At 57.2% G+C, this 25,015-nt stretch overlaps 2 protein-coding genes across 9 annotated transcripts in view; one reads left to right on the top strand and one right to left on the bottom strand.

Moving 5' to 3' along the window:
- Positions 1 to 8,012, bottom strand: part of CARS1 (cysteinyl-tRNA synthetase 1) — a 73,121-nt gene extending 65,109 nt beyond the window's left edge. The window contains exon 1 of the mRNA XM_077115392.1: positions 7,899 to 8,012. Within this exon, the coding sequence (XP_076971507.1) occupies positions 7,899 to 7,923 (25 nt within the window). The 5' untranslated portion in view covers positions 7,924 to 8,012. The remainder of the gene's footprint in view (positions 1 to 7,898) is intronic.
- A 12-nt stretch (positions 8,013 to 8,024) lies between these two features.
- LOC143646475 (uncharacterized) lies at positions 8,025 to 12,628 on the top strand. Of its 8 annotated transcripts, none has more exons than XR_013157479.1 (6): positions 8,080 to 8,119; positions 8,590 to 8,634; positions 9,281 to 9,456; positions 9,572 to 9,737; positions 9,828 to 12,050; positions 12,324 to 12,628. XR_013157479.1 is itself a non-coding variant. In XM_077115393.1 (6 exons), exons 3-5 carry the CDS (start codon positions 9,647 to 9,649, stop codon positions 10,313 to 10,315), a joined length of 309 nt encoding a protein of 102 aa, XP_076971508.1. In that variant the 5' UTR covers positions 8,080 to 8,119; positions 8,590 to 8,634; positions 9,281 to 9,646; the 3' UTR covers positions 10,316 to 12,050; positions 12,324 to 12,628. The 8 variants fall into 8 exon arrangements, 2 of the variants coding, with proteins under 2 accessions (XP_076971508.1, XP_076971509.1); XR_013157477.1 differs by having other exon boundaries at positions 9,592 to 9,737; XM_077115393.1 differs by having other exon boundaries at positions 9,281 to 9,737; positions 9,828 to 9,979; positions 10,250 to 12,050.
- Positions 12,629 to 25,015: the final 12,387 nt, after the last annotated feature.

Here is a 25,015-nt window from a genome sequence, read left to right on the forward strand (position 1 = left end):
AGGAGACATGCCGAGGGAGACAATGAGGTCCCCTGGCCACCTGACTACTCGAGCCTTCTGGACGAGCGTGCAGGACACTGCAGGGGCCAGCAGGGCTCGGCCTGGGGTGGGGGGGGGAGATGGCCGACAGCAGGGGTTTCCACCCGACGCTGGGGAAGGGGGTGCGTGGCAGAAGTATCTGGAAAACCCTCCTGCGTTCCCTGGCAGACACTGCTAACCCGCCTGGAGGAGGCTGCCGGCCCAGTGGGTATGCAGGTGACAGGCCAGGCCCCCAGCCCCTCCAGAAGCCCAGATGCTAATGGGCCATTTCAGGTGAACCCCAGAGCTCTGCATGTAAACCCATGGGTAACGGAGCCCTGGGCTTCCAGAAGCACCCCCAAAGCAACTGGGGCCCCACTGACGAAAGGCATCTAGCCCCACCAGGCTGGAGACTGAGCTCATCCATGCTAGAGGGGAGAGATGACTTTACATTTTTAGGTTAATTCTTGAAATAATATATATTTTTTAAAGTTTAATCCCAATTAACATAACTTAAGGGTTTAAAGATTCTAAATCTGTCCCCCTCTCTACATGGGACATGACTCCCAGGGATGTAAACCTCACTGACAACATGGGACAGAAACCCTAGAATGAGCTGGGACTCAGCATCAAGGGATTGAGAAAACCTTCTCGACCAAAAGGGGGAAGAGAAAAATGAGACAAAATAAACTGTCAAAATAAAATGGCTGAGAGATTTCAAACAGAGTCGAGAGATCATCCTGGAGGTTATTCTTATACATTATATAGATGTCACCTTTTTAGATTAAGGTGTATTAGAGAGGCTGGAGGAATTGCCTGAAATTCTTGAGCTGTGCTCCAGTAGCCATGTTTCTTGAAGATGATTGTATAATGACCCAGCTTTTGCAATGTGACTGTGTGATTGTGAAAACCCTGTTCTGAAGCTCCTTTTATCTATAGTATGGACAGATGAGTAAAAACTGTGGATTAAAAATAAATAAATAATACGGGGAACAAACGTTAAAATAAATTGAGTAGATGGAAATACTAGTGGTCAATGAGATGGGGGGTAAGGGGTATGGTATGCATGAGTTTTTTTCTATTTCTTTTTCTGGAGTGATGCAAAAATTATAAGAAATGATCATGGTGATGAATATACAACTATATGATATTTTCAGCCACTGATTATACACCACATATGGAATGTTTGTATGTTAAGAATACTTATGCTTGTATGTTATCAATAAAAATATTAAACAAAAAAAAAGATTCTAAATTTGGAGCTCCCACCACCACATCTGCCCTCCCTGCATTGCCCCCAGACTTGTTTAAAGCAAACACCACCAGCAAGGTAGGTGCGCAGGGAGTGGGGACTGGGCAGAGACTCCTCGATCTGTCAGTCACTTGCCTTCGGGACATGTCAGAGCCTCAGCCGCAGCCCATTAGACCCCCAGGGCTTCTCCCTTTGTATGTTGTATTCAGGTGGACCCCAGTGGAAATCCCTTGAACCCTCATAAGGGGCTTCATGCTTTAAACATGAAGCACCGGCTCTCAGGGAGGTGCAAGGGTAGTTCAGTGGCAGAATTCTCGCCTGCCATGCGGGAGACCCGGGTTCGATTTCCAGACCCTGCACTCTGTCCCCCATCCAAAAGAAAACTCCTTTCCAACTCTACAAGTAAAACCATTGCCCTCCCCTCTACGTGGGACATGACATCCAGGGGTGAAAGTCTCCCTGGCAGTGGGTGAGATGACTCCCACGGATGAGTCTGGCCCTGGCACCAGGGGATAACAATGCCATCCTGACCAAAAGGGGGAAAAGAAGTGTAACTAATAAAGTATCAGTGGCAGAGAGAGTTCAAATAGAGTGGAGAGGCTACTCTGGAGGTCACTCTTATGCAAGCTTCAGTTAGACATTGCTACTGATCATAACTTGTTAAACCTCGACCAAAACCATTCCAGCCAATCCTAAAGAACACCTAGGGCAATATACAATTCTACAAAGGTTACACGCACTAGGGTAACTTTCCAGAAACCTACAACCTCCAGATGGGTTGTAGGACCAGGTAAATCTTGAAACCTAGAGGGCCCAGCCTCTCCAGAACATCACCTAAGTTCCATCCCCCTACCCCATATTATTGCCAGGCCCTTTCAATATGAAAAAGTTAGAATGGGCATAACCCAAATACCCCTAAAGAATGGGAGAAAGATCAAAGGTGGTGGTGGAGTTATACAGAGAAGGTAGGGTTTAACATATGAATATGATTGCTGAATCATTAAATTGATATTTTAGTCTCCAGTGTCTTGGAGCAGCTAGAAAGAAAAACCTATACCAAACTGAAATCTGTTCTACAACTAATTATTGTGCTGTGCTTTGAAATTTATGGCTTTTTTGTGTATATGTTATTTTTCACAAAAAAATTAAAAAAAAAAAAACAGTTGTGATGATAAAAAAATGTTTATCCCTTCTAGCCTCCTTTATTCTGGAGAAGCTAGAAGGAAAAATCTGAGATGATGGTATGGTAGCCCATGACAAACTCTGGGAACTGTCCTGTAACTACTCGTTGAAGTGTGCTCTGAAAACTATTGCTTTTTTATTTCTTTGCTTTGTATATATATGTTATTTTATACAATAAAAAAAGTTAAAAAAAAGATAGGCTATGGACCATAAAAGAAAAGGGGGGGGATTTCAGTGGGGACTACCAATTCAAAGGCTAAGCCCTCGATCTTGAGGTTTACCCCTAAGAAAGTTATTCCTGCAAAGGACAGGCTAAGCCTGCTTAAAATTAGGCCTAAGAGTCACCCCCAGAGAACTTCTGTGGCTCAGATGTGGCCTCTCTCTCTCTCTCTAAGCCAACTCACCCAGTGAGCTCACTGCCTGCCTCTCTACGTGGGACATGACTCCCAGGGTGTAAATCTCCCTGGTAACGTGGGGCAGAAATCCCGGGATGAGCCGGGACCCGGCATCAAGGAACTGAGAAAGCCTTTTTGACCAAGAGGGGAAGAGAGAAATGAGACAAAATAAAGTGTCAGTGTCTGAGAGATTCCAAACAGAGTCGAGAGGTTGTTCTTATGCCTTACATAGATATCCCTTTTAGTTTATGGTGTGTTGGCGTGGCTGGAGGGAAGTACGTGAAACTGTTGAGCTGTGCCCCAGTAGCCTTGATTCTTGAAGATGATTATAGAAAAATTTAGCATTTGCAATGTGACTGTGAGATTGGGAAAACCTTGTGTCTAATGCTCCTTTTATCCAGGGTATGGATAGATGAGTTAAAAAAAAAAAGGTAAAAAAATAATTAATGGGGCAGGGGAGAAAAGGTAAAACAAAAAATGGACAGACTGAAAGGCTGGTGGTCAATGAGATGGGGGGTAGGGGATATGAGGTGTGATGTATGAGTTTTTTTTTCTTTTCTTTTTATTCCTTTTCCTGGAGTGATGCAAATGTTCTACAAATGATCATGGTGAAGAATGCACAACTATGTGATGATATTGTCAGCCACTGATTGTATACTTGGATGGAGTGGATATGTGTGAAGATTTCTCAATAAAAATATTAAAACAAAAACATGGGCTTTCCAGAAAACCTCCGGTTGATAAGGTGACAAGCACGGAGGCCCCTGGCTGCGGGACCACCTCCCTCTGCCACGGCCCTGAGAGCGCCCTGGCACCACCCCCAGCACCTCTGTGGCACTGCGCCGGCCTGCTCGGATACCGTCACGCCCTCAGCAGCACCAGGCCAGCAGGTAAGCCAAGCCCTCGCCTAGGGCAGACCCAGGGGCCGGCCCCTCCCACTCGGCAGCCATAAAACACAAGATCCCATCTCTTCTCTCTCTAAGCCCCCACCTCACAGGGAGTGCAGGCTGACCTTGGACTGGACCCCATGTGGCCTGTGCCCCCACCCTGTGCCTCTCAGGCAGCTGCGCTCGGCCAGGGGGACCCCTGCTGGATTAGAGCCCCCCCACTGAATTAGGGTCCCCCACTGGAGTAAGGGCCCTGCTGGATTAGGGTCCCCCACTGGATTAAGGGCCCCTGATGAATTAGGGTCCCCCACTGGATCACGACCCCCTACTGGATTAATGGCCCCTGCTGGGCTGGACTGTATTGGCCACTCTGAGGCTGTCCCCAGCTCCCACCCTCCACATGCCCCTTCCCCTTCTCTGATGGATCAGAGTCAAGGGTAGTGGCGGGAACTGCTGGGCACAGTCCCACTGTGGTCTTGTGAGAGAGGTCCCCGGGTCCTGCCTAAATGCAAACAGGGGCGCTCTCTGAGGAGGGGGACAGGTGCCTTTATTTCCATCTTTTCTTGGCTGCTCACACATCCTCTACCGCGAGCATATGATCTTTACGAGATGAGCACATGACACGGTCTAGCAAATCCCAGGGCTTCAAGGTGCTAACAGCGCATTCCGGGCACAGGAGGCCCTGCCAGCCCACCGCACCAGGGATCGGCAAGCCGCGTCCCCCCGACCTCATGGCCCGGCCACATGGCCACGCCTCTGCGCGGAAGGCCAGCTAAGGACACCACACGCCTGGGAAAGCTGTCGAGCTTGAGCCAAGCGAGCCTCGTAAGTGCTTAGCATATGTTCTGGCCACGCAGCCCGTGTCTGCTGCTGTTACACTCACCCCTCAAACCAGGGGTCCCGCGTGGGAGCTCCCCAGGCGCACGCGCACCCGAAGGGCGGCCCCTGTGGGGAACACGGCCCACACAAGCAGGCTCAGCTGAGGCAGAAGGGCACAGAGAACACCCAGAAGAACAGGCTTCCAAAACACAGGGAAGCCGATTTCGGTAATTACAGTAGCTGCGTTTACAAGTGTCTCGAGGAAACAAAAACAGGTCAGCTTTCAAGTGGTCATGGGGTTGGGCCAGGCTGCGGTAGGGCCAGAGAGTGGCCGGTCCCACTCCCTGGGCCAGGTCCTGCCCGCCCCAGCCCCTGCTGGGGGTCCACTGCCCTGTCCCCGTGGTGATGGGGATCCCACCTACAGGCGAGAGGTGCAGCCCAGCTCCTACACTGCCCGAGGACAGGCGGCTTCTGCAGTGGGTGTTCTCACCACTGGCCCTGCCAGTCACGGGTGGGGAGGCTGGGGTCTGCATAAAACATTTGCTGCTATCACCCAAATGCAGGTGTGGGGGGGTGTCACTGGGTAGAGGCACTGGGCCCAGACCACAGTCAGCGAGCCCCAGACGAGTGGACTGACAGACGGTGGGATCCCTGCTCCCCACCTCTGGCTCATTCCCACCTGCATCTGCACCTGCTCAGAAGTCGGGATGGGGGGCCTCCTGCCTTACATTCGCCCCCCCATGGTCCCCATTTTCTTGCCTGAGACTCAGCAAGCCCCAAGGTAATGCAGGTTCAGTTTAGAAGGCATCTGGGGGCTGGAGTCTACACCCACCAAGGCCCCACTCTGGTTCCCTGCTGCACCCAGTACCTCCTGGGTACCTTAACTTAACTAGTTCAGAGATTGGAGCCGTTCGGTTAGTGGGAAGAGAATAATCAAAGCACCGATATCACAGCCCTGGTGAAGGCTCCAAGGGCAGCCAGACCTCTGGAGCTTGGAGCCTGGTCTGCTTAGCATCTCTGAACCTCAGGATTCTAGTCCAGAAAAGCAGTATCGGCAGCACCCACCATCCAGCTCTACGCTGAGATCACAGGAGAGAGCAGACGCAAGTACTGAGAGCGGGGGCTGCTGGCTGCACAAAGAATAGACTGCACGAGTGTACCCCCAAAAAGCTGCTGGGCCTGTGGCCCCTGGGGTGGCTGGTGACATGGGAGAGCCCGATGACAGGGCCCTGAAAGCATGTCCAGCCTGCTGGGCTCCTGCTCTGCCCTCCCAGCCCCAGGCGCCCAGACGCCTTTGGAACAGCTGCCCTTTACCCACCCTGGGCCCTGGGCGTGTGCCAGAGCCTCACCAAAGTGAGGTCCTGAGTGTGCAGGGCCAGGGCCCTGGGAGGAGCCCACACGTCCTCCTGGGACAATCCTCCGCCAGCCCACAAGCAGGGAGCTGCGGGTCTAAGGAGACCACTGGCAGCCAGGTAAACGCTCTCAGTCAGGCCGGGGTAGACGATCAGAAAACGGAGAACACGCATGAGGGTCTGCTGGGCAATCTGGGAAGACTATCACCTCGGGTGAATCCAACCTTGGGAATAAAAACTGAGGCACCCGGAACCAGTTAGGTCTGCAAGAACCCTGGTGCCCTTCTACAGCCATGAGGACTTCCTTTCCTACAACCTCCTTTCTCAGGGTAGGCTCCAGGGGTCTCAGGGTGTGTGTGTGGGGGGGGGGAGCATGCAGGCATCAGTGAAGCGGGGGAGTGCTCTGGCCTGGGGATGAGAAGGCAGCTGGGAAGGGATGGGATGCAGCCCTGAGGCATAAAACCAGGGAAAACCTACAACTGCCCTGACACCCTGGGGTCAACCCCACCCGCACGTCCATCTCCAAAAATATGCCAATGCTTACTAAGGCTCCAAAAACCTACAACTCCATGCCAAATAGGAAAGGAAAAAACAAACAAAACAAACATAAATATGCAAAAAAACCAATATGCCATCTACTTTTTAAAAGAACCCAAACCACCCTTGTAATTTAAAGCAAACAAACAGGCATGAGTTCTCAACACTTACGCGGCCAGGCTTCCATCCTGACTGAAGGCTCGCAGCTTCCTACCCGGGCAGAACTATTACCTCCGTTTTGCTGCGGGTAAATCGAGGCACAAAGAGGCTCTGGCACACGCCCAGGGCCCAGGGTGGGTAAAGGGCAGTTATTCCAAAGGCGTCTGGGCGCCTGGGGCTGGGGAGGGCGGAGCAGGAGCCCAGCAGGCTGGACATGCTTTCAGGGCCCTGTCATCGGGCTCTCCCACGTCACCGGCAACGCCAGGGGCCACAGGCCCAGCAGCTTCCCCAGCCCATGCCCGGTCTCTGCACTCAGGAGCAAGGGCCAGCTCTTGCCAAGGAAACTTGGGACAACACAAACCAATGGGTGTAGGGTAGGAAGGAGATGCCATGTGTTATGTGTGGCACTAACAGAATGTAAAGTACACAGTGTGAATCTTTCCTGAGTTTGTTGGCACAGCCAGGAATGCAGGTGGCAGTCTCTGGACTTCAGGCACCTGCAGTCTTATCTCGGGGACGCTGAGGGAAGCGCGCATCCTTGCCGGGGGCTCTGTGCGCCCTGGCCGGGAGGTGTGTGTCATGAGCGAGGGTGATCTGCTGAGCCCAGTCAGGAGCTGCTCCCACGCTTCCCAGAGCCGCAATAAAGGGGGTCAGGACGCCTCTGGCCAGCGACGTCCAGCTGTACCCGAGTGCCCAGCAGGAGATGAAAGCCTTCCCCAAACCCCAGGGCACTTTTATGTTTATGCCCGCGCTGGGCCAGCGTCCTGTGCCCCGTTTCCCCAACGACCAGCCTCACCCGCCCTCCACCCACACGCCGCCTTGGGGACCTGGCACAAACCAGCCCCCGCGCCGGGTCCTGGCTGCTCCCCCAAACAACAGTTGGGGGGCAAGGGAGGAGGTCAGGCCCGGGAACCACAGGGGCGCAGGACTCCTCGGCTCCAACAGAGAGGGGGCCCCGAGGCTGGGAGAGGGGCGACCTCGGCGCAAGCATCCCGGGCCCGGGCCGGCTGCGGGCGACCCGGCAGCGGGAGCAGCGGGAGCAGCGGGAGCAGCGGGAGCAGCGGGGGCAGCGGGGGCAGCGGGGGCAGCGGGGGCAGCGGGGGCAGCGGGGGCAGCGGGAGCAGCGGGCGCACGCCCTGACGGGGGTGCAGGGTGGCCCCCGCCCGCCCGCCCGGGAACTGCGCTCTGCCAGCCGGGGATCGCGCCCGGGCCCGGGGGTCCGCGCCTCCAGCCCGCGACCGCCACCCCCGCCGCGAGCCCCGCCCGACGCCCGGTGGCGGCCGCGCCGCGCGCTCACCCTGCTCCCCGGAGGAACCTGCCATCGCTGGGACTCCCGACGGGCCGCGGCGGCCGGCACTGCCCAGAATCTGATGCAACCGCGCCGGAAGCCCCGCCCCGCCGCGCCCGCCGGCTTCCGGGTCCTCGCCGTCGCTAGGCAACCAGGACGCCGGGGACGCGGCGGCGCGCGGCATGCTGGGAGGAGGCGTCTCCAGGCTCCCGCGCGGGGCCAGGGCTGCGGTGGGCGCTCGGGGCAGATCCTCGCTCGCGTGGGGGTGTCACTTCTGCCCCCCTGGCCCTGAGCCGCTGAGGGGACAGGAGCAGCCCTGGGGTCTACAGGGACTCCCAGGGGCGGGATGGGCCCCGAGGCTGACTCCGAGGAGGGAGGCGAGGCTGGGAAACGCATTCCAGGCAGAGGACCGGCGGGAGGGAGGCCCATTAGGAGAAGGGAAGGCGATTCACAGGACCTGGAGGGCACGCGGAGGGCGGCGGCAGGGGATGGTTCTCTCCAGGCCCCAGCGAGGGCCATGGCGCTGCTTGGAGGGTCTTAGCAAAGTCAAGGACAAGGAGACCCCCTAACGGTGTAGAGGCGAGGGCGCCCTCGCCATCTGGGCTCTAGAACATCCTCCAGCAAAGGCTGGGAAGAGGGGAGTGGAGTCAGGAGACTCCGAGAAAGCAGGACCCGACAGGACGCCTTTGATCCTCTTCAGGGAATGAGAGACGGGTCAAGGACACATCCCAGAGCCCAGGGGCCCGTAAGGAGGCTGGTGGGGACAAGGGAGATGGGGTCAGGGATGACCCAGTGTCTGGAGCAAGAGTCCTGGCTAGAGGTTGGGCATTTCCTTTCCTGAAGATCCCATGAGGAGCAGGTGGGGAAGAGCTGAATGCATGCCCCTGTCCCAGGATGGAAATGCCTGTACCAACTTGGGAATATGCCCAAGGACAGATGCAGAATTTGATGTTTGGGGAAAGTGTGAGGGTAGGACTCCCATGTCTGAGCTGGAGCCCACAAGCCAGTTGGAGAGCAGGCTTCTCAGGCCTGTGGTCCCAGCCCCCAGGAACTCCCTCCCCCCACGGGGCACAGGGATACTGAGGGGTTCCCACCATCTGGGAGCATGATGTCACCTCCCAAGGGCACCACAGCACCCAGGGTCAGTGCAGTCAGGGAAATGAAACACTGTTTCAGTTACAAATTTTCATTAGGAAAAATGTAAACTGTAGCAGCATAGTGTTGCCTTATTGCAACACTGTATCTTAAAGTGGAACTATCTAGACATCTAAAATGCACCTGAGTTCCCCCAGGGCGGTAGAGGTCTGACCCCACAAGTAGGTGGAGGGGTGGGAGACTTAGAGGAGTAAAAGGGCTGAAGGACAAACCTGTGGTCACTAATTTCCTCCTAGGGTGTCCACCTTGCCCAGAGGAGGCGAGCCGCAGCCTGAGACAAAAGGAGCTGCACAGAGGACGCTGTGACAACAGCCCCAGGGACCATGTCAGTTCTGACTTGACAAGAATATGAAATTGAGAAGCAGTTTAAAGGGAATGAAGGCATCCAGTGGATGCAGGAAGCCTTTGCATGGTACCTTTCTATTTGGGGTCCACCTAGTGGACACACAGGCAGGGTTGGCACCGAGGACCCTGCAAGTGCTGTTGTCTCTGACCCATGAGGTCAGGGATGTCCAATGCTCTCCTAGTTCCTGTCTACCTGCCGCAGGTGTCCCCACCAAAGGCCTGAGGTCAGCAGCTGGTGACCGGAGCTCTCACAGTGGATGCATCGACACTTTCTGGGCTTCTGTGTCTGTGGCCTGGTGTCCCCTTCTGTGCACTCGGCACTCCTGCAAGGACCTGGTCACCAGGCAGGTGGGCTTGGTGATGCACTGTGTTGGGCGGGCCGTGGGCGCCGCGTCTCAGGGCGTCTGCCATGTTCATCGCCTTGTCCATGTCCCCCAGGAGGACGGGCTGTGTGGCTGAGCAGCTGGTCATCTCCTGGGGCAGCAAGGCCAAGGTCCCGCCACCTTCAGAACATCTTCTGGTCCTCCCTCAGGGACCTCAGCCACTTTGTGCTCTTCTGCTGTCTCTACTATGAGGCCGACGACAGCCAGGTGAGGGAAGCGGGAGAGGCTGGAGGGTGCTGGAGCCTGGGGAGAGCCAGACCCAGCGCCCCACTCCGTACTGAGAACGGTTTATTGTGCATGGCTGTTTGCATGACCAGGACAGAAGTTACAGGTCATCAACTGTCCTGGGGGGTGGGGGGAGGCAGAGCGTATGGGTGGTGCTGTAGACAAGGCATTCCTTTCACCCGAGGGGCACATCAGGACGCTGTCCCTCCAATTCTTATATTCGCACATTCACCGATCTCAATTCCATTATAGTCAAGTCAGGTGAGGCTCATCCACATTTCCCAGTTACTTTCCGGATCCTTGCATCCTAATTCGTGATGCATTGTGCTGGTGCTGGTGGCTGAAACATAAAGACGAGGTGGTGAGACGTGTCTGGCTAGAACGAGGCGCTCCCACTGTACCGTGCTGGGGGGGTCAGCCAGGGAGCGCTTCTGCCTGCCCGGGGGGCCGAGGGGCGGCCAGGGGGCTCTGGACGCAGCTGGCCCAGGGGTGGGTGCCCTCGGTACCCCTGGTACCCTTCCCTTCTGTGCTTGAGGACACTTGGGCTGTGTCCTCCTCTGGCTGTTGTGGTGAGACTGCTGTGGAGATTGGGGCCCACCTGTCTGTCTGAGACCCTGGTTCCACTGCCTGTGGGGGTAGCCCTAGAAGGGGAGGCTGGGTCAGTGGGAATCCTACGTTAACCCTCTGAGGCCCGGCAATGGGGCCTCCCAAGCAGCTGCCCTGTCCCCTCCCCTTACGTGGCCTGGGGTCCCGTCTCCTCACGCCCTCCAGCACGCACTTCCCTGTTTACATAGCAGCCGTCCTGTGGGTGGGGGTATGTCAGTAGGCTTTTCCTCCCGGAGCCACCATGTATTAGGGCTCAGGAGAAGTCCAGATAAATGGGAGATACTGAGACCCTGAAAGGAGCACCTCCTCTCAGGACTCTGGTGGTCATGATCTGCGTAGACGCGGCCCTGAACCCTGGCTCTCCCGAGGATGAGGTCAGGCTTCCCCAGCCTCAGGCCCCTCCGTCCCCCAACACCGGGGGCTCCCCACCCCAGCTTGCCCCCCAACAGCAGCTTTCGGGGTTCCTTCAACCGCCAGGGCTGGAAGCAGGGACAATGAAGCTTCCACAGACCCTGGGACGCCCCCTCGCCTGACCCTGTGTTTCTCACTGAGGGGAGGGTCCCCTCTGTATTAGGGGGTCTGATGAAGCCCCAGCCCGCTGCCTGGGGACACGCTGTGCACAGCTAGAGGAGAGCTCCACCTCCCCGTGTCCAGGGGACCTGGGCACAGGGTCCTCGGCGAGGGTCCGGCCTCTGAGCCGTGAAAGCCCCAAAGGCCCCCCGGAGACCACCTCTGACCTCGGAGCTTCGGGGTCACCTGGCACCTGCTGCCAACCCTGCAAGACCCCCACTGCCAGGGTGAGATCGGGGTCTCCTCTCCCTCCTCGGACTCTGGAGCCTGGAACCTGATCCTCTATAGTGGTCAGTGCTGGGCATACAGCAGGTGCCTAATCAGTGTCTGCAGCACTGACTCAGGGCCAGGATGCAATCTGGAGGCCAGGTTTCCAGTGAGGAGAGGCGCGGCCCCCAGCATCCGAGGGCTTGGTGGGGACCTTCTGAAACCGGACCCCCTCGAGGTCCCCTCAGGCCACAGGGTGGAGTGTAGGTTCCATGGGAGTAAGTGGGTCAGACACTTCACACACACAGTCGATGCTCCATAAGTGCTCCTTTAGCTGGTAGGCCGCCCCCTTCAGGGCTCATTTACCTGTTACATGTCATTTGAAGGGCGGGGGGGCCATGGTCTGATCCGTTGGTCTGCGGCCTGCAGAAGGACGAGGTGGGGGCTCCTTCCTGAGGCCTCCGCAGAACCTTCCAGCACCTCAGCCTGCAGTGCAGGGGCATCCCCCAGGACCTCTGAGGGTCCAGCCTGGGTCCTGGTCTGAGGTCCTGCTGCCCTGCATACATCCACCCAGAGTCGTCTTCACAGCCGGGACTGGCTGGTGGCCTCCAGCGTCCACGACAAGTACTGCCTCATCGGCCTGGGGGCTTCCAGGAGACTGAAGGACCAAGTGAGGTTCTGGGTGAGGGACCCTCGGCCTCCCCTACCCAAGCCGCCCAGGGGACAGAAAGGCTCGGTCTGGGGTGGGGAGCGGGTGTGGGCAGCTCCCCCGGGAATCCCGTACGGGGACGTTCCAGCTCTGTCCCTAGCTGTGCTGGTCTGAACCTGTGGTGGACCCCAGAAAAGCCATGCCCTTTGATCCTCATTCAATATTGCTGGGTGGGAGCAGTTTGATTCCATGAAGATGTGACCCACCCAATTGTGGGTGGTATCTTTTAATTAGATGATTTCCATGAAGGTGTGTCTCCACCCACTGAAGGTGGAGTTGTTTCCTGGAATCCTTTAAAAGAGGAAACATTTTGGAGAGAGTCCCTTTTGGTAGAGCCACGAAAGCCAGCAGATGCCGCCATGTTCACCATGTGCCCTTCCAGCTGAGAAACGTTGAACGTTGTTGGCCTTCTTGAACCAAGGTATCTTTCCCTGGATGCCTTAGATTGGACATTTCTATAGACTTGCTTTAATTGGGACATTTTCTCAGCCTTAGAACTGTAAACTTGTAACTTATTAAATTCCCCTTTTTAAAAGCCATTCTGTTTCTGGTATGTTGCATTCCGGCAGCTAGCAAACTAGAACACCAGCCCTTCCAGGGGTCCCCACGCCAAGTCCTGGGCCTGGGCCTCAGGCCACCGTCGGGCTCTATGGCAGCAGAAGTTACCCCATCCTCCAGCTCAGCCCCCTGCGCTGCAGGAAGGGGGTGGAGGCCCCAGCACAGGTCGACATGGTGGGGGGGCAGGGGGCGAGGGGAGGCGGGTGTGGGGCCAGGGGGAGGTGGGGGAGGGTAGGGGCCAAGGGAGGCGGCGACTGCCACCACCCTGTGCCCTCCCCCGGGACCACTCCTGGTCCCGCTGCCACAGGCTGGAGGCCCAGGGCTGTGCTAGGACCCTGAGCCCGTGAGGGTCCCCAGGAGCACCACCCCAATACCAGTGAGACATGTACAGGGGGGCCCGGCTGGCTCAGCTGCTCTGAAAATAAAAAGAGAAGGAAAGAAGCCGCGTCAGTGTCGCCGCAAACTGCAGGACGCCCCTCGGTCACTGTGCTGGGTGCCAGGAGAGGGACATGGTGATCGATTTACAGGGACAGGGAACGCTCTAGCTGGTGGGCGGGTGACTGCATGTCCCCGGGCCAGGCTAGAGGACCCAGTGGTCACTCAGAGGGGTGGCCCGTGGGTCCCGAGGCAGGTTGTCTGGAGTTGGGGATCACATGTAGAGCATCGCCTTGAGGCCAGGACACAGCCTTGGGGGGGTGCTCCCCGAGTGGCTGAGGGCCTCAGGACTGAAAACTGAAGATTTGGGGAGAAGGAGATGTTCTGCCTGAAGACCTGGGGTCCAGCTGCTGAGCTGCCCTCCGGGTTCTGCCTGCCCCCCCAGGGACCCTGAGCCCACCCCGCTGAGTGGCTCTGTCGTCCACACACCCCCTGCGGCCTGCAGGCCCCACCTCCTCCGGAGCCCGACACCCACGGCTCGCAGCACGGACAGGTGCTCATGTTCACCTGCGAGGACGCCCTGGGAACACAAGGGGCCCTCAGCAAGCCCCCACGGCCCCTCCCCGGCCCCCAGCTAACCTGAGCTAGCTCTCGCCCCTCCCCCTCCCGCCCCTCCCCCACCAGGCCCTGGCGCTGCCTCTGGGGGCAGGAACTGGGCCTGGGGGCCTGTACCTAAAACCCTCTCCGTGAGATCCTCGAGTGAACAGCCCCGATTCCAGGCTGGCGGGGCTGCGGGGCTATTTACTATTTGATCAACCACACGTCTATTCGCCTTTATTTAGGGTTTCATTTCGAAATAATTCCTACCTGATAGTGGCAAAACCTGTCCAGAGGCACAGAGCCTGACCTCAGGTGCCCGGAGCCGCCCACTGCTGGCATCGTGCCCCTTTGCCCTGCCACGCTCCCCACCCACCCATTTTCTACCTGCCTACTGTCTTCACCCACCTGTCATCTATCAATCAATCTGTCTTTCTATTCATAATCTGTCTATCCATCTGTCTATCTCCATGTCTGCCTGCATGCGTATCTTCCATCCGTCTGTCTGACCGTCTGTGTGTCCATGTCCCCATGTCCTGAATGTGTGAGCAGCACGGTGCCCCCCCCCACCTACCTTTGCTCTTGGGGTGCCAGACAGCTGCCAGGAGGAGGAGGAGGAGGAGGGGAGGGGAGGGGAGGGGGGAGGAAGAGGGGAGGGGAGGGGGGAGGAGGAGGGGAGGGGGGAGGAGGAGGGGAGGGGAGGGGGGAGGAGAAAGGGAGGGGAGGGGGGAGGAGGAGGGGAGGGGAGGGGGGAGGAGGAGGAGGGGAGGGGAGGGGGAGGAGGAGGAGGAGGGGAGGGGAAGCCGGATGTCGACCCTCCCCAGCTGGGCGCTGTTTCTTGGAGGAGACAGAGCAGGGGAAGGGCTGCAGGTCGACCTGCTTCCCCACCAGCGGGAGAAGCTTCCCAAGCTGAGTCCCAGCCCTGGGAAGGGCAGTGGCGGCATGTGTCCGGCCTGAGTCCTCCCCGAGTCCTCCCTGCTGGCCATCCCCATGACCCTCGCCGACCACTGTGACGTCATTCGGACGGTCCCGGCCCCCAGGAGTGGTCAGTGACATCACAGACGAAGACCCCAGGCTCGGGTCCTGCAAGGGCTAGGCGGCTTGACCCCAAAATGGGGGCAAGAGGCTGTGGGCCTCCAGGGGGAGGGGCTGGTGTGAGGGCTAGCCCAGGACTCCCTGCTGGACCACGGAAGGGAGGCTGGGGCAGGACAGGGCACAGCCCCCACCCCCGGGGGTCACAGTCTCCCCGCTGGGAAAGCAGAAGTGCAAGGAGGAGCGGCTGCTGCCCAGACACATGTGGGGAGGGGGTGTGGGGCCCGGCCACCCCCACAAGGGGGACGGTGAGCAAGACATCCCCAGGGCCCCACCCACTGGGGCTCTGCACCTTCTCACACTGCACCCGCCCAGGGTTGTGGATGTTCAGTGAGGGAAGGGTGAGGGTGGGTTCTTATCACACATGGCGTCCCTCACGGCGTTGCATGGCCGAAGGGGGACTGTGCCCTCCGGACACTTGGGAGCAAAGAAAGAAGACACGGGGACATTACCCACCCTGGCCCAGCCCAGCCCCCTCCCCCGCGCACACAGTTCTCGGGACAGTGGGGGGGCCAGGCCCAGCTCCCCAGGACAGGGGCCCCGACTGGGGGTGGACTCGGGTCCCCCAGGGTCGCTTAGCACGTGACCCTCCTGGAAGTAGGAGCAATGCTGAGGGCGGATTTAGGGTGAGGCCGTCCTGGGGGAGGTTCCATCTACTAGGACAGGGCTCCTTGTGTGAAGGAGAGACGGAGAGACGGACAACAGGGAGGCAGCCACAGGGAAACCCCAGGATGGCCCCCACCCTGGAAGCTGGGAGCGGCAAGGAAGAGCCCAGGGCCTTGGGAGGGGTGCCCCGCATGCTGTGGTTTTGGGCCTGGCCCCGGAGTGAGCGACAGGAAGTTCCTGAGGCTTGAAGCCCCCAGTTGGTGATGCTTTCTTCGGCGCCCCAGGACCCTCCTAGAGCACATCCCCTCATCCCTCCTGGCTTTGTCACCCCAGCCCTGTACCCTACGGGCCTCTGACCTTTCTCTGTCCACCCTGGGATCAGGGCCTCAATGCCACCCACAGTGTTGGGGGGGCCAGGAGTCATTTGTTCTGTGAATGAATGCTTGGGCAGTGGCCACCGTCCAGCCCCTGCCCTGAGAGATCCAGGTGTTTGCTTGATTGAATCTCCACGGCACTCCATGCAGCATGTGCTACCAGGAGACCCATTCTACACATAGGTAAACTGAGGCTCAGAGGGTGAAACAAGTCATCTGGGGCTGAACAGCAGAGAGTGGGGGACTCCACCCAGGCCTATGGGCACCCACCGCTGCCTGGGACCCCCGAGCACCCAGGCCTCTTCCCTCCCCTGTGGTCCCAGCCCCTGAGGCGGCACCTGGGACAGCGGAAGCCGTTCTCCGTGCAGTCCACAGGGGAGTCACAGTAGAAGTCCCCCATCCTGCACTGGCAGGGCCGGTCGCTGGTCAGGGAGCACTCAGCAGCTAGTCAGGGAGCACTCAGACCTCCTGGTCTGCAGGAGGGAGGGCAGGGGTCAGTCCCGGAGGGAAAGCTCTGTCCTGGCCACACACATGGCAATGGCTCGGGCACCTGCCCTTCGGCCTGGGCCCAGATCTGCCCCCAACCCGAAACTTCTAGACCCCAATTAGAAGGTCTGCCAATCAGGCACCAACCCATACTCCCTTCCCTGGCCCTGGCCACCTGACCCTACGCGCTGTCCTGTTCTAACTACTCCACGTCACCGAGAGCGTACAATGCGAGTCCGGCTGACTTCACCCAAAACGAGGTCAGCAGGGTCCGTCCAAGTGCACGCAGTGTCTGTTCCCTCTCCCGGCTGAGTGACCTTCCCGGGCTCGGATGCGCTGCTGGCTGGCCTGGCCCAGCTCCACCGCACTGACCCGCCAGGCTGTTTCCGAGGGGTCCTGAGAGTGCGAGTCCCCAAGCTCTCTGCCCCCCCACCAGTCCGGGCAAACCTTATAAACCTGCCAGCCTGGCCCACGGCGTAGTTTTCCATGTATTTTCACATTTTTGTATGTTTATGATCACTTCCGTTTGACTGTCTATGTAATGGTTAAAATTTTCTTATTTTCTCCACCAAACAATCAACAATTCTCCATATTTTCTGCTTTACATTGAGGTTTCACTCTTTGTGTGGCCTTTCCCCTGTCAAGGAACGGATGCTGTGGACACTGTGGGGACCCCTTAGTCCTCCTTGGTGTCTGGGGACCTCCATGTCCCGGCCCCTGGGGGATTCCAGCATTTCCCTGGGAGGGGCGAGGTCGGGCAGCAGGGACCGCGCTGCGTATCGTGGGGTCTTCTGGGCCCTTCCCCCCACCTGATGCTCCCGTGCTCATCGCTGTCTCTTTATACAAAGTTTTCACGTCTGCAGGGCCGGGCACCAGCTTGTTTCATCTCTGGACAGTTTGGGCAACTGTCAGCTTGTCAGAGCTCACAGAAACCCTGCTGGGATTCTCAGTGGAAACGCACTGGTCAGAGACTCCTCTCGGGGGGCACTGACCCCTTTAACCTTGAGTCTCCCACCCACAGTCACGCTGGGTTCCTCTGTGTCTTCAAATCTCCATAAGCAGTGTTTCTTCCCAGAAGCACCTTCCACGTCCTCTGCTAGACGCATGCAAAGTACCTGTTATTTTGCACTAATGCTTGAAAAAAATTATGTTTTCCTGGGGGATCTGGTGCTTCATCTAGATGCTCAGATGAACTTCGGTATATGGGGGTTGCCATAGCAACCACGCCCACCTGCCTTATAAGTCCTGGTGATGTGCTAATGGATTCCTTCACCAGGTACAGCTGTCACCACGAGGCAGGACACCTCAGTCCCTCTGCCTGCAGCCCGGGGCTCCTGCGGTGGTAGGGGGTCCTCAGTGGCATCTCTGGGCTGGCTTCCCCAGGGTGAGTTTCCCACACGGAAAACTCGTGGGATATTTCCTAAAGTGAGAGCACGCAGGCCCCTTGGCTCCAGCAGCTCCCTCACCTATCACGCACCAGGTACACCGGCGGCCGGAGATCTCCTTGTGGGGACGTCTGTGAATGTCCCCGGCTCGCAGGGCACACACTCTCCGCCATCGTGGGTCACACTGCAGTGCTTGCTGACGTGCTCAGGAGGGGGCTGCGGAGGTGGGGGGAGGGTGCTGGGCACAGCTGGGCATTGGAGCCCCAGGTTCCTCGAGGGCTCATCTCCCAGCCTCCTATTGAGGATGGAGCCCCCACTCAGGGGTATAAACGGACATGCCTGCTGGAGGGACATGGGGGCAGTGGGCAGGGGTCAAGAGGAGGCCACCGTCCCTACTGGGCTCTCCCCACCCAGGGCTCAGGCCTCCAGTCTACGCCCAAGGTCCTCAGGCCACCCTCCTCACGGGTCAGGCCTGTCCTGGAAGGTTCTGGAAGGTGTCCTGTACTTACCAGGCAGACAGCATTTGCAGCAGAGGTGGTTGGTTCACCAGGTACTCGCCGGGGCCGCACTCGGTCACCCCAGGGGCTACACTGGTCACCTTGAAGGTGGAAGAGGAAACGGGGGCTCACGAGCCCCTCCCTCTATCCGCGGAACCACACGTGCCCCCCACTGCCCCAGCACACGTGGCTCTGAGCTGGGATGGGGCGTCCCAGCCAGCTGGGGTCCCGGACACCCTCGAGGAGATGGCTTCGTCAGGGGCGCTCACGCTTGATGGAAACTTTCGGGTTCTGGTCTGCAGTAACCACTCAACAGTTGCATCCACCAGTGTTGCCAGGCCTGTCCTCTCTGGGATGGAAACGGGGCTGCGTGGGTGTGTCTGGATGCACAGAGGTGGTGCCTCGCTCCCCTCACTTATTGTTTTATTCTCCTTTACTACAGAAATGAATGTATTCTATTGTTAGCTTTTGGGGTTTATATTACATTTCCAATCGGGAAAAACATGGAAAAAGTCTCAGAAAAAAAAGTATGGAGGTAAATTTACACAGCACAGTAACAATCATTTTAGGCAAGAGTCATAAATGAAAGGAGAAGCGATGCAGCGGGATATTTACAAAGCTTCCCAGAAATTCCCCACAAGACCCTCATCCTTCACAAGCAGAGACAGTAGCTTAGTTATGGCCAGCTCCGGCAGATGCCCCTGAGCTCAGGCCTCGGCGCCCTGGGAAGGTCCCCTAACCTGACGCCGGTGATGGAGTGAGAGCACTCGTGTCACCTCGCACGAGAAACAGCCTCACACAAGCTGAGAGGCGTTCTGCAAAATGATCGGTGGCCCTGTGAGCGTGACAAGCCACACTGAAATGGATATCTGCATACGTCTAGGAGAAATGTGGGTGTGCTGCTTCAAAAGTGCACCCCAGAAAAGCCAGGTCCTTCAATTCTGATTCAGTATTGTAGGGTAGAAAACTTTTGTGATTTCGTTTCCATGGAAATGTGACACACTCAACTGTGGATGTGACCTTTGGTTTGGCTGGAGATGTGACCCTGCCCATTCCAGGCGGGTCTTGCCTAGTTTACTGGAGTTCTTTAAAAGAGGAAACACTGGGGAAAGCTGAGAGCCAACAGAGAGGCGGACATTTGGAGATGCTTGGGGTGCTGACGGAGAAAGCAAACACCTAGACACGGATGTTTCGGGAAGCAGCGCTCAGCGGACGTCGCCACGTACTTTCCCATGAGATACTAAGCAAGCCAGAACCCAGAGCCGTGTTCCAGAGGAGCTAAGTGAAGATCCACAGATGCTTAGAGCGGGAACCACTGGCATCAGAAGCTGGAAGGCACAGAACCGGAGACAAGGACCAGCAGATCCCAGCCATGTGCCTTCCCGTAAGACAGACAGTGGCCTTCCTTGAGACAAGGGATGTTTCTCTGGATGCTTTAGTTTGGACATTTTTATGGCCTTGAATTTGTAAACTTGTAATAATTTCCTTTGTAAAAGCCAACCCTTTTCTGGCTGCACTGCTCCTGGCACTCTGCACATGCCCGGTGGGCCTCGTTCCCGCACCCAGATCTTGGCCCTGTCCCGGCCCCAGAGGCAGTGACCATCAGTGATCAGGTCTGGGAGGACCTGGTGGCCAGGTTTACTCAGCCTCAGGCAGGGGTAAGAGCAGCAGCTCTCCTGCTCAAGGGGCTGGGGGCTGAAGCCCACTTCCGTGGGGCTTCCATGTAGCTGGCACACCCCTGTGCAGTAGCTGCAACCCAGAGACACTGGAGACAAGGATCAGGCTTCCCAGTACTGGAGAAAGAAAAATACCATCTCAGGCATTTTATAGGAAATGAAAAATGGATGCAGTTTTCCTTTCTTCAAAGACCCAACATTTGAAACACGATTGTTTCAAGGAATATCCCTTTCCAAGGTAAGTCTCTCAATTCTTTAGGGAAACTGCTTCAGAGGCCCTTAGGAATGCGCTCCATGTGGAAAGGTGGGTCCTGCCTGGGCTCCTCTCGGAAGGAAAGGAGGAGGGGATGGAGGCTGGAGCCCTGGTGGGGTGGAGGCTGGAGCACAGGCGTCTCTCCCACTCGGTGGGACTTGGGGTGACAAGTGGGCACCCACTTCCTGGTTTTCCGCTTTCAGATTCACATCCCTGGGCTGCCAAGTTTAGAAGAATTACTCACACCCGAGAAAATGCCAGTTGTGTTCAGAAATGGTGAAAATGCAAATCTGTGTGAATCCAGTTTTGCCTGGAGTCCAGAGTAGAGAAACTGTTGGAGAGTAGATCTGCTGCAAGTCAAAGGCTAGACCGAATTAAAACACAAAAGACGCCTTCGTCCTGCCCCTCCCCCTCCCATCCCTCTCCCCCAGACTCCAGGGGCCCCGTCTCCCCGCAGCCTCCCTGGCAGGCCCTGCACCTGACGCCACTACCCCCGGAGCTGGGGGTCCGCGCAGGGTGCGCCCCGGAACTCCGGCACCGTGTGGAGCCCCTCCCTCGCCGCTGCTGGCTCCAGGCACTCCGGGGTCTCCGGGCGCTGTCCCCGACGAGCACACGCCCCCGGTTTCTGCGCCCCTCGAAGATCCGGGTGCCCGGCGCCGTGAGCGTGGGGAGGGTCTTCGGGCGCGCCTGGGTCCCCCACCTGCGCCTGGGGCTCACCAGGGAGAGGAGCCCCCCTTCACCCGGCCTCCACCCGCAGCCCTCGGCCCGGGCAGAACGCGCTCCCCTGCGCCGCCAGCAGCAGCCCCAGCGTCGGCGCGAATATGGCCCCGGGGGTCACCGCGAAGGAATGGGGCGCGCGGTTCCCGGGCTGGAGGCCCGCGGAGTGGGAAGAGGAGCTGGCAGGTTCTGAGACTGCTGGTGAGCGCTGAGGGCCCGGTAGTTAAGGAGGGGTGGGGGGCTCCTCCCCCAGCAGTCACAGATCAGCTTTGGATATCACTCACTTTGGATATCACTCTCCAGCTCCCTTCATTGGCTGAGGCTGTTCCGGGGTGTTAGCTCCAGCACCCCCCACCCCCACCCCGGCTTTCCTTGAGTATTGGCTGAATGCCCTCCCAGACAGACAGACTTGGCAGCCTTCCCTGTGGATGTAAATGGTGGGCGCTGTCAGTGCAGCACCGGTAAAATGGGCTCAGAGAGTAACTGCATCATATTAAAAAGTTTATTTCACCTGGAAAATATACCAAAATTAGTTGTGTGCACTTAGTTAGCTTCAAAATATATGAAACAAAAATTGATGGCATTACAGGGTGAAATCCATATATCCACTTTTGCAGTGGATGACCTCAAAATAAATTTTGCAGAACGGGGGATGGTGGTGCAGCAGCAGAGTTCCCGCCTGCCATTCCGGAGACCGGGGTTCGATTCCTGGTGCCTGCCCAGGCGAAAAATAAATAAATAAAACAAACTTTGCCTTCTGGGGTTCTAAAAAAACTTAAAAATATATAAAATTTTCACAATTAAAGAACATATATTCTTCTAAAGGATACATGGAACATTTTCAACAATTGTCCATAGACTGGGGCCTAAACTGCTTGAATATATTTCGAAGAATTGTATTCCACAGACAGCCACTGACCACAAATTAATGTAGAAGTCAATAACTATGAAGCTACATGAAATTCCATTATTAGTATATTTTAAACAGATTTTACTATTTACATTGGCATAATATAAGTTAAATAAAAGCAACAATCAAGTTGTCTCATGGGCTGGAATTTATCGATTTATTGATTCCCTTTCATTTCCAAATCTCGACAATCAGCCACTGCCTTTATGAGGGAATTCAGCTGGATGCTTGATATCTAGATGGGTTTTAAGATCCTCAAGTTATCCTTTGAATATTCACTGTATTGATGTAAATGAATCCCTTTGTCAATGTGGCTTTAAGTGCACGCCATATTCCAGCATCCTTGAAAAGCCCTTTCAATCATCAGAAACATAGGGAAATTTTTAATGTTATGGCGACATGTCTATTAACATTTGTGTGAAATCTACCCTGCAACTCTGAAATCTGCTCTGACTTACAGAGAAGCTTTCACATTTGTCAAGGTGATTCTGCTTAAGAGGCTGCAAAGAACCTGTTCTCCATGAACTATTTGGTCATCTCTGATAATTTCCCAGCCTGCTCACTCGCCATGTGGCGGGCAGGACTTCAGGGTAAAGTGTTTCGTGTCCACAGAACTGACCCCAGGACTGGACATCACCACCGTGCACCTGGAGAGCAGGTAGGGCTCGCTGCTTTAGGAGAACTATCCCTGGCACTGCCTACACCCATAGAGGGGACACTAAAGTGCCTGTCTGCAATGTGCTGGTTCTCAATAAGCACCAAAAAGCAAAGGCAAGTTTTTCAGTTGGAAAGAGCCATTGGATCTTTCCTGCCCTCCCCTCCCCCTCTTCCCTCCTGGGCACCATTCTCTCCCGGCTGGCCTTGCAGACCAGGCCCAGCTCCACAGCAGCTGCGGTCCAGGCACCAGAATGCAATGCCCAAGCACCCTGGCACCCATCTCTTAGGTGGGAGTGGGGGTAGTGGGGGGAGGGGACATGCTGGGAGCCGCCTGTCGCTCTGAGCTTGGCACCGCTGGTGCTCACCCAGCCTCAAGTTCTTTTCAAATGGATAATGCAGAGATAATTCTAGCTTAAGATTGTACAACAAGGCAAGACCCTCCTCTTAAAGGTTTTTTTCTTCTAGTCATGCACTGAAGGATATTTGTGTTGTTGCAATTTTAGTGATTATGAATAATGCTATAAATATTCAAGTACGAGGTTTTTGAGCACATAAGTTTTCATTTCTTAGGGTAAATACATAAAGATGGGATTGTTTGGATATCATAGTGTATAAGCCAGGGTTCTCTAGAGAAACAAAACCAACAGGAGATATCAATAAGTATGAGATTTATAAAGGTATCTTATCTAACAGTGGGAATGGAAGGATCCAAAATCGATTGGGGGGTAGGGGGGCTGTGAAGCTGGCAGCTCTGATGAAGAATCTGGGCCAACCACACAGGAGAGGCCCGCTGGCTGATGAGGCAGCCCTCCCTGGGGCCTGGAGCCAATTATCTCCTGCCCCTGCCCCTCCAGGTACCCCCCGGGTCCCGTGAACCGCCTTCCCTTCTCCTAACGGGAAACCCGGGTCTGGGGGCAGTGCAGCCTGGGGGCGACCCTGCCTTGTGCCCGCAGGCCTCCTGCCACCACTGCTGGTCATGGACACTTTGTGGGCGCTCCTCGGTCACCCCCGGCCCAGGGATACACAACTTTCTTCGGGCCGCGATGGGTCCCAGGCCAGGACTACACAGCTCCGGCTACTCCCTCCGGCACAGGCATTTGTTTCCCTGGCTGGAGGAAGGTGGGGGCAAGTGAGGTCAGGGGTGGGAAAGGGAGTTGTATCCCATTGACTGTGGTCCCCCGTGCACAGGGGAGCCCCTTGACACGGGGCTTGGCATAATGAAAGAATGCATGGAAGGAGTGTCCGCTCCCCCAGATCCCTACCAGACTCTTCTCACCCCCACCCTGCACGAAGCTCCTGGGGTGCAGGTGCCCAGAGAGAAGTTGTGGGCGGGAGGGGAGAGGGAGGGATAGACGCTGGGTGCCTTCCGGCAGAGCAAAAGTGGGGGCCCCAAGACATAGGAGGGTGCCAACACTGTGACTCGCAGCAGGGCGCTCAGCCGAGGAGTGGAAAGTTGGGGGGGTGTCTCCCTCTCAGGACAGATGAGAACTTGTGCCGCACAGTGAGGGGTTAATAGTACGGGGTTACCCCCCCCCCCCATAAAACTCGCTTGCAGTGGCCGGACAGTAGGTCAGACTTCTAGGGGGGAGGAGGGATGGGGAATCACGGTCCGGAGGCACAAAGCAACTGGGAAATCTGGGACAGGCGGAGAAATGTGAGGCCCGCGCCCCACTTCAGGGGTCCCAGGACGCCTGGGGGCCCACGGGGCTGCAGGAGGGACTGTGAAGCACAGGAGCCCTCCCCAAAGCTGCAGGAGGGAGGGAGGCAGCGGTGCGTCCTCACCGGGTCGCCGCGGGAAGGGCGCTGTGCGCGCTGGGCCCGCCGCAGCCACCTGACTGCCCACCTGGCAGCCTCCTCGCAGGAGGAGCTTCTCTGGCTCAGGTTTAGGTGTGGCAGGGGCAGGGCGGGGCCGGTTCCCGGGGGGAGGGGCCTGACTGGGCGGGGCCGAGCGCAGCTGTGGGATCCCAGCCCCTGGCGGCTTTCCGTGCGCCCTGTCACCTGCGTGCGCGCTGTCCTGATGCCCGTCCTGCTGCTCCTCCCGATGCAGGTAGGCAGGCGCGGGGGGTCGCGGGGTGGGGAGGGAAATGCGGACCCGGGAAGCGAGGTGCCTGAGACACTGAAGGGGTCCGGACGCGGGCGCGTGCACCGAGGGACCGACATGGGAGCCGCGGTACCGTGTGGGGTGTGGAGGCCAAGGGGCTTCTGCAAAGCATTGCAAGCCCACAGCCTTCCCTCCTTCTCACTGCTCCGACCTCTAATCTACATTTTGTCTTTATGAACTTACGGCCTCTAGACATCTCTTCATGTGACACCGTCAACAGTTGTCACTATGAGGCTTGCCCATTTCTCTGAGCATGTCTGCAAGGTTCTGCCTGGGCACAGCAACCAGCTCAAATCCCAGCTGCCCCCTGGGCAGAACTGGAAAACCCAATTACCAAATTCATTTGGAGGGTCAGAGGTCCCCCCCGAACTGCCCATGACAGGGGTAAGGTGGAGGACCCACACTTCCTGTTTTCAAAGCACATGACAGATTCCCCCAGCCGGGTCTCCTGCCTGCCTCCAGCTCTCTCCAGTTTCAGCAGGGGCACTGGGACACCCAGCGCTGTGCCCTCTCCCCCTCCTCTCCTGCCTGCCTTGTCATAACACCGCCCCACCCAGCCCGCCCAGTGACCCAGATTTCACAGCCACACCAGGGTGCCTGGTTCCCTCAGCACCACATGAGAAAGTCCAGGCAATCATGGAT

Source organism: Tamandua tetradactyla, chromosome 9 (assembly GCF_023851605.1).
Source record: "Tamandua tetradactyla isolate mTamTet1 chromosome 9, mTamTet1.pri, whole genome shotgun sequence".
NCBI classification, from domain to species: Eukaryota; Metazoa; Chordata; class Mammalia; order Pilosa; family Myrmecophagidae; genus Tamandua; species Tamandua tetradactyla.

Excerpts from the sequence above, each read along its gene's own strand:
- LOC143646475 (XM_077115393.1), top strand. The coding sequence starts at position 9,647 with ATGCATCGACACTTTCTGGGCTTCTGTGTCTGTGGCCTGGTGTCCCCT. Across the intron at positions 9,738-9,827 it reads AGGACCTGGTCACCAGGCAG|GAGGACGGGCTGTGTGGCTG; the intron begins GTGGGCTTGGTG and ends CATGTCCCCCAG. Across the intron at positions 9,980-10,249 it reads ATGAGGCCGACGACAGCCAG|TCAAGTCAGGTGAGGCTCAT; the intron begins GTGAGGGAAGCG and ends ATTCCATTATAG.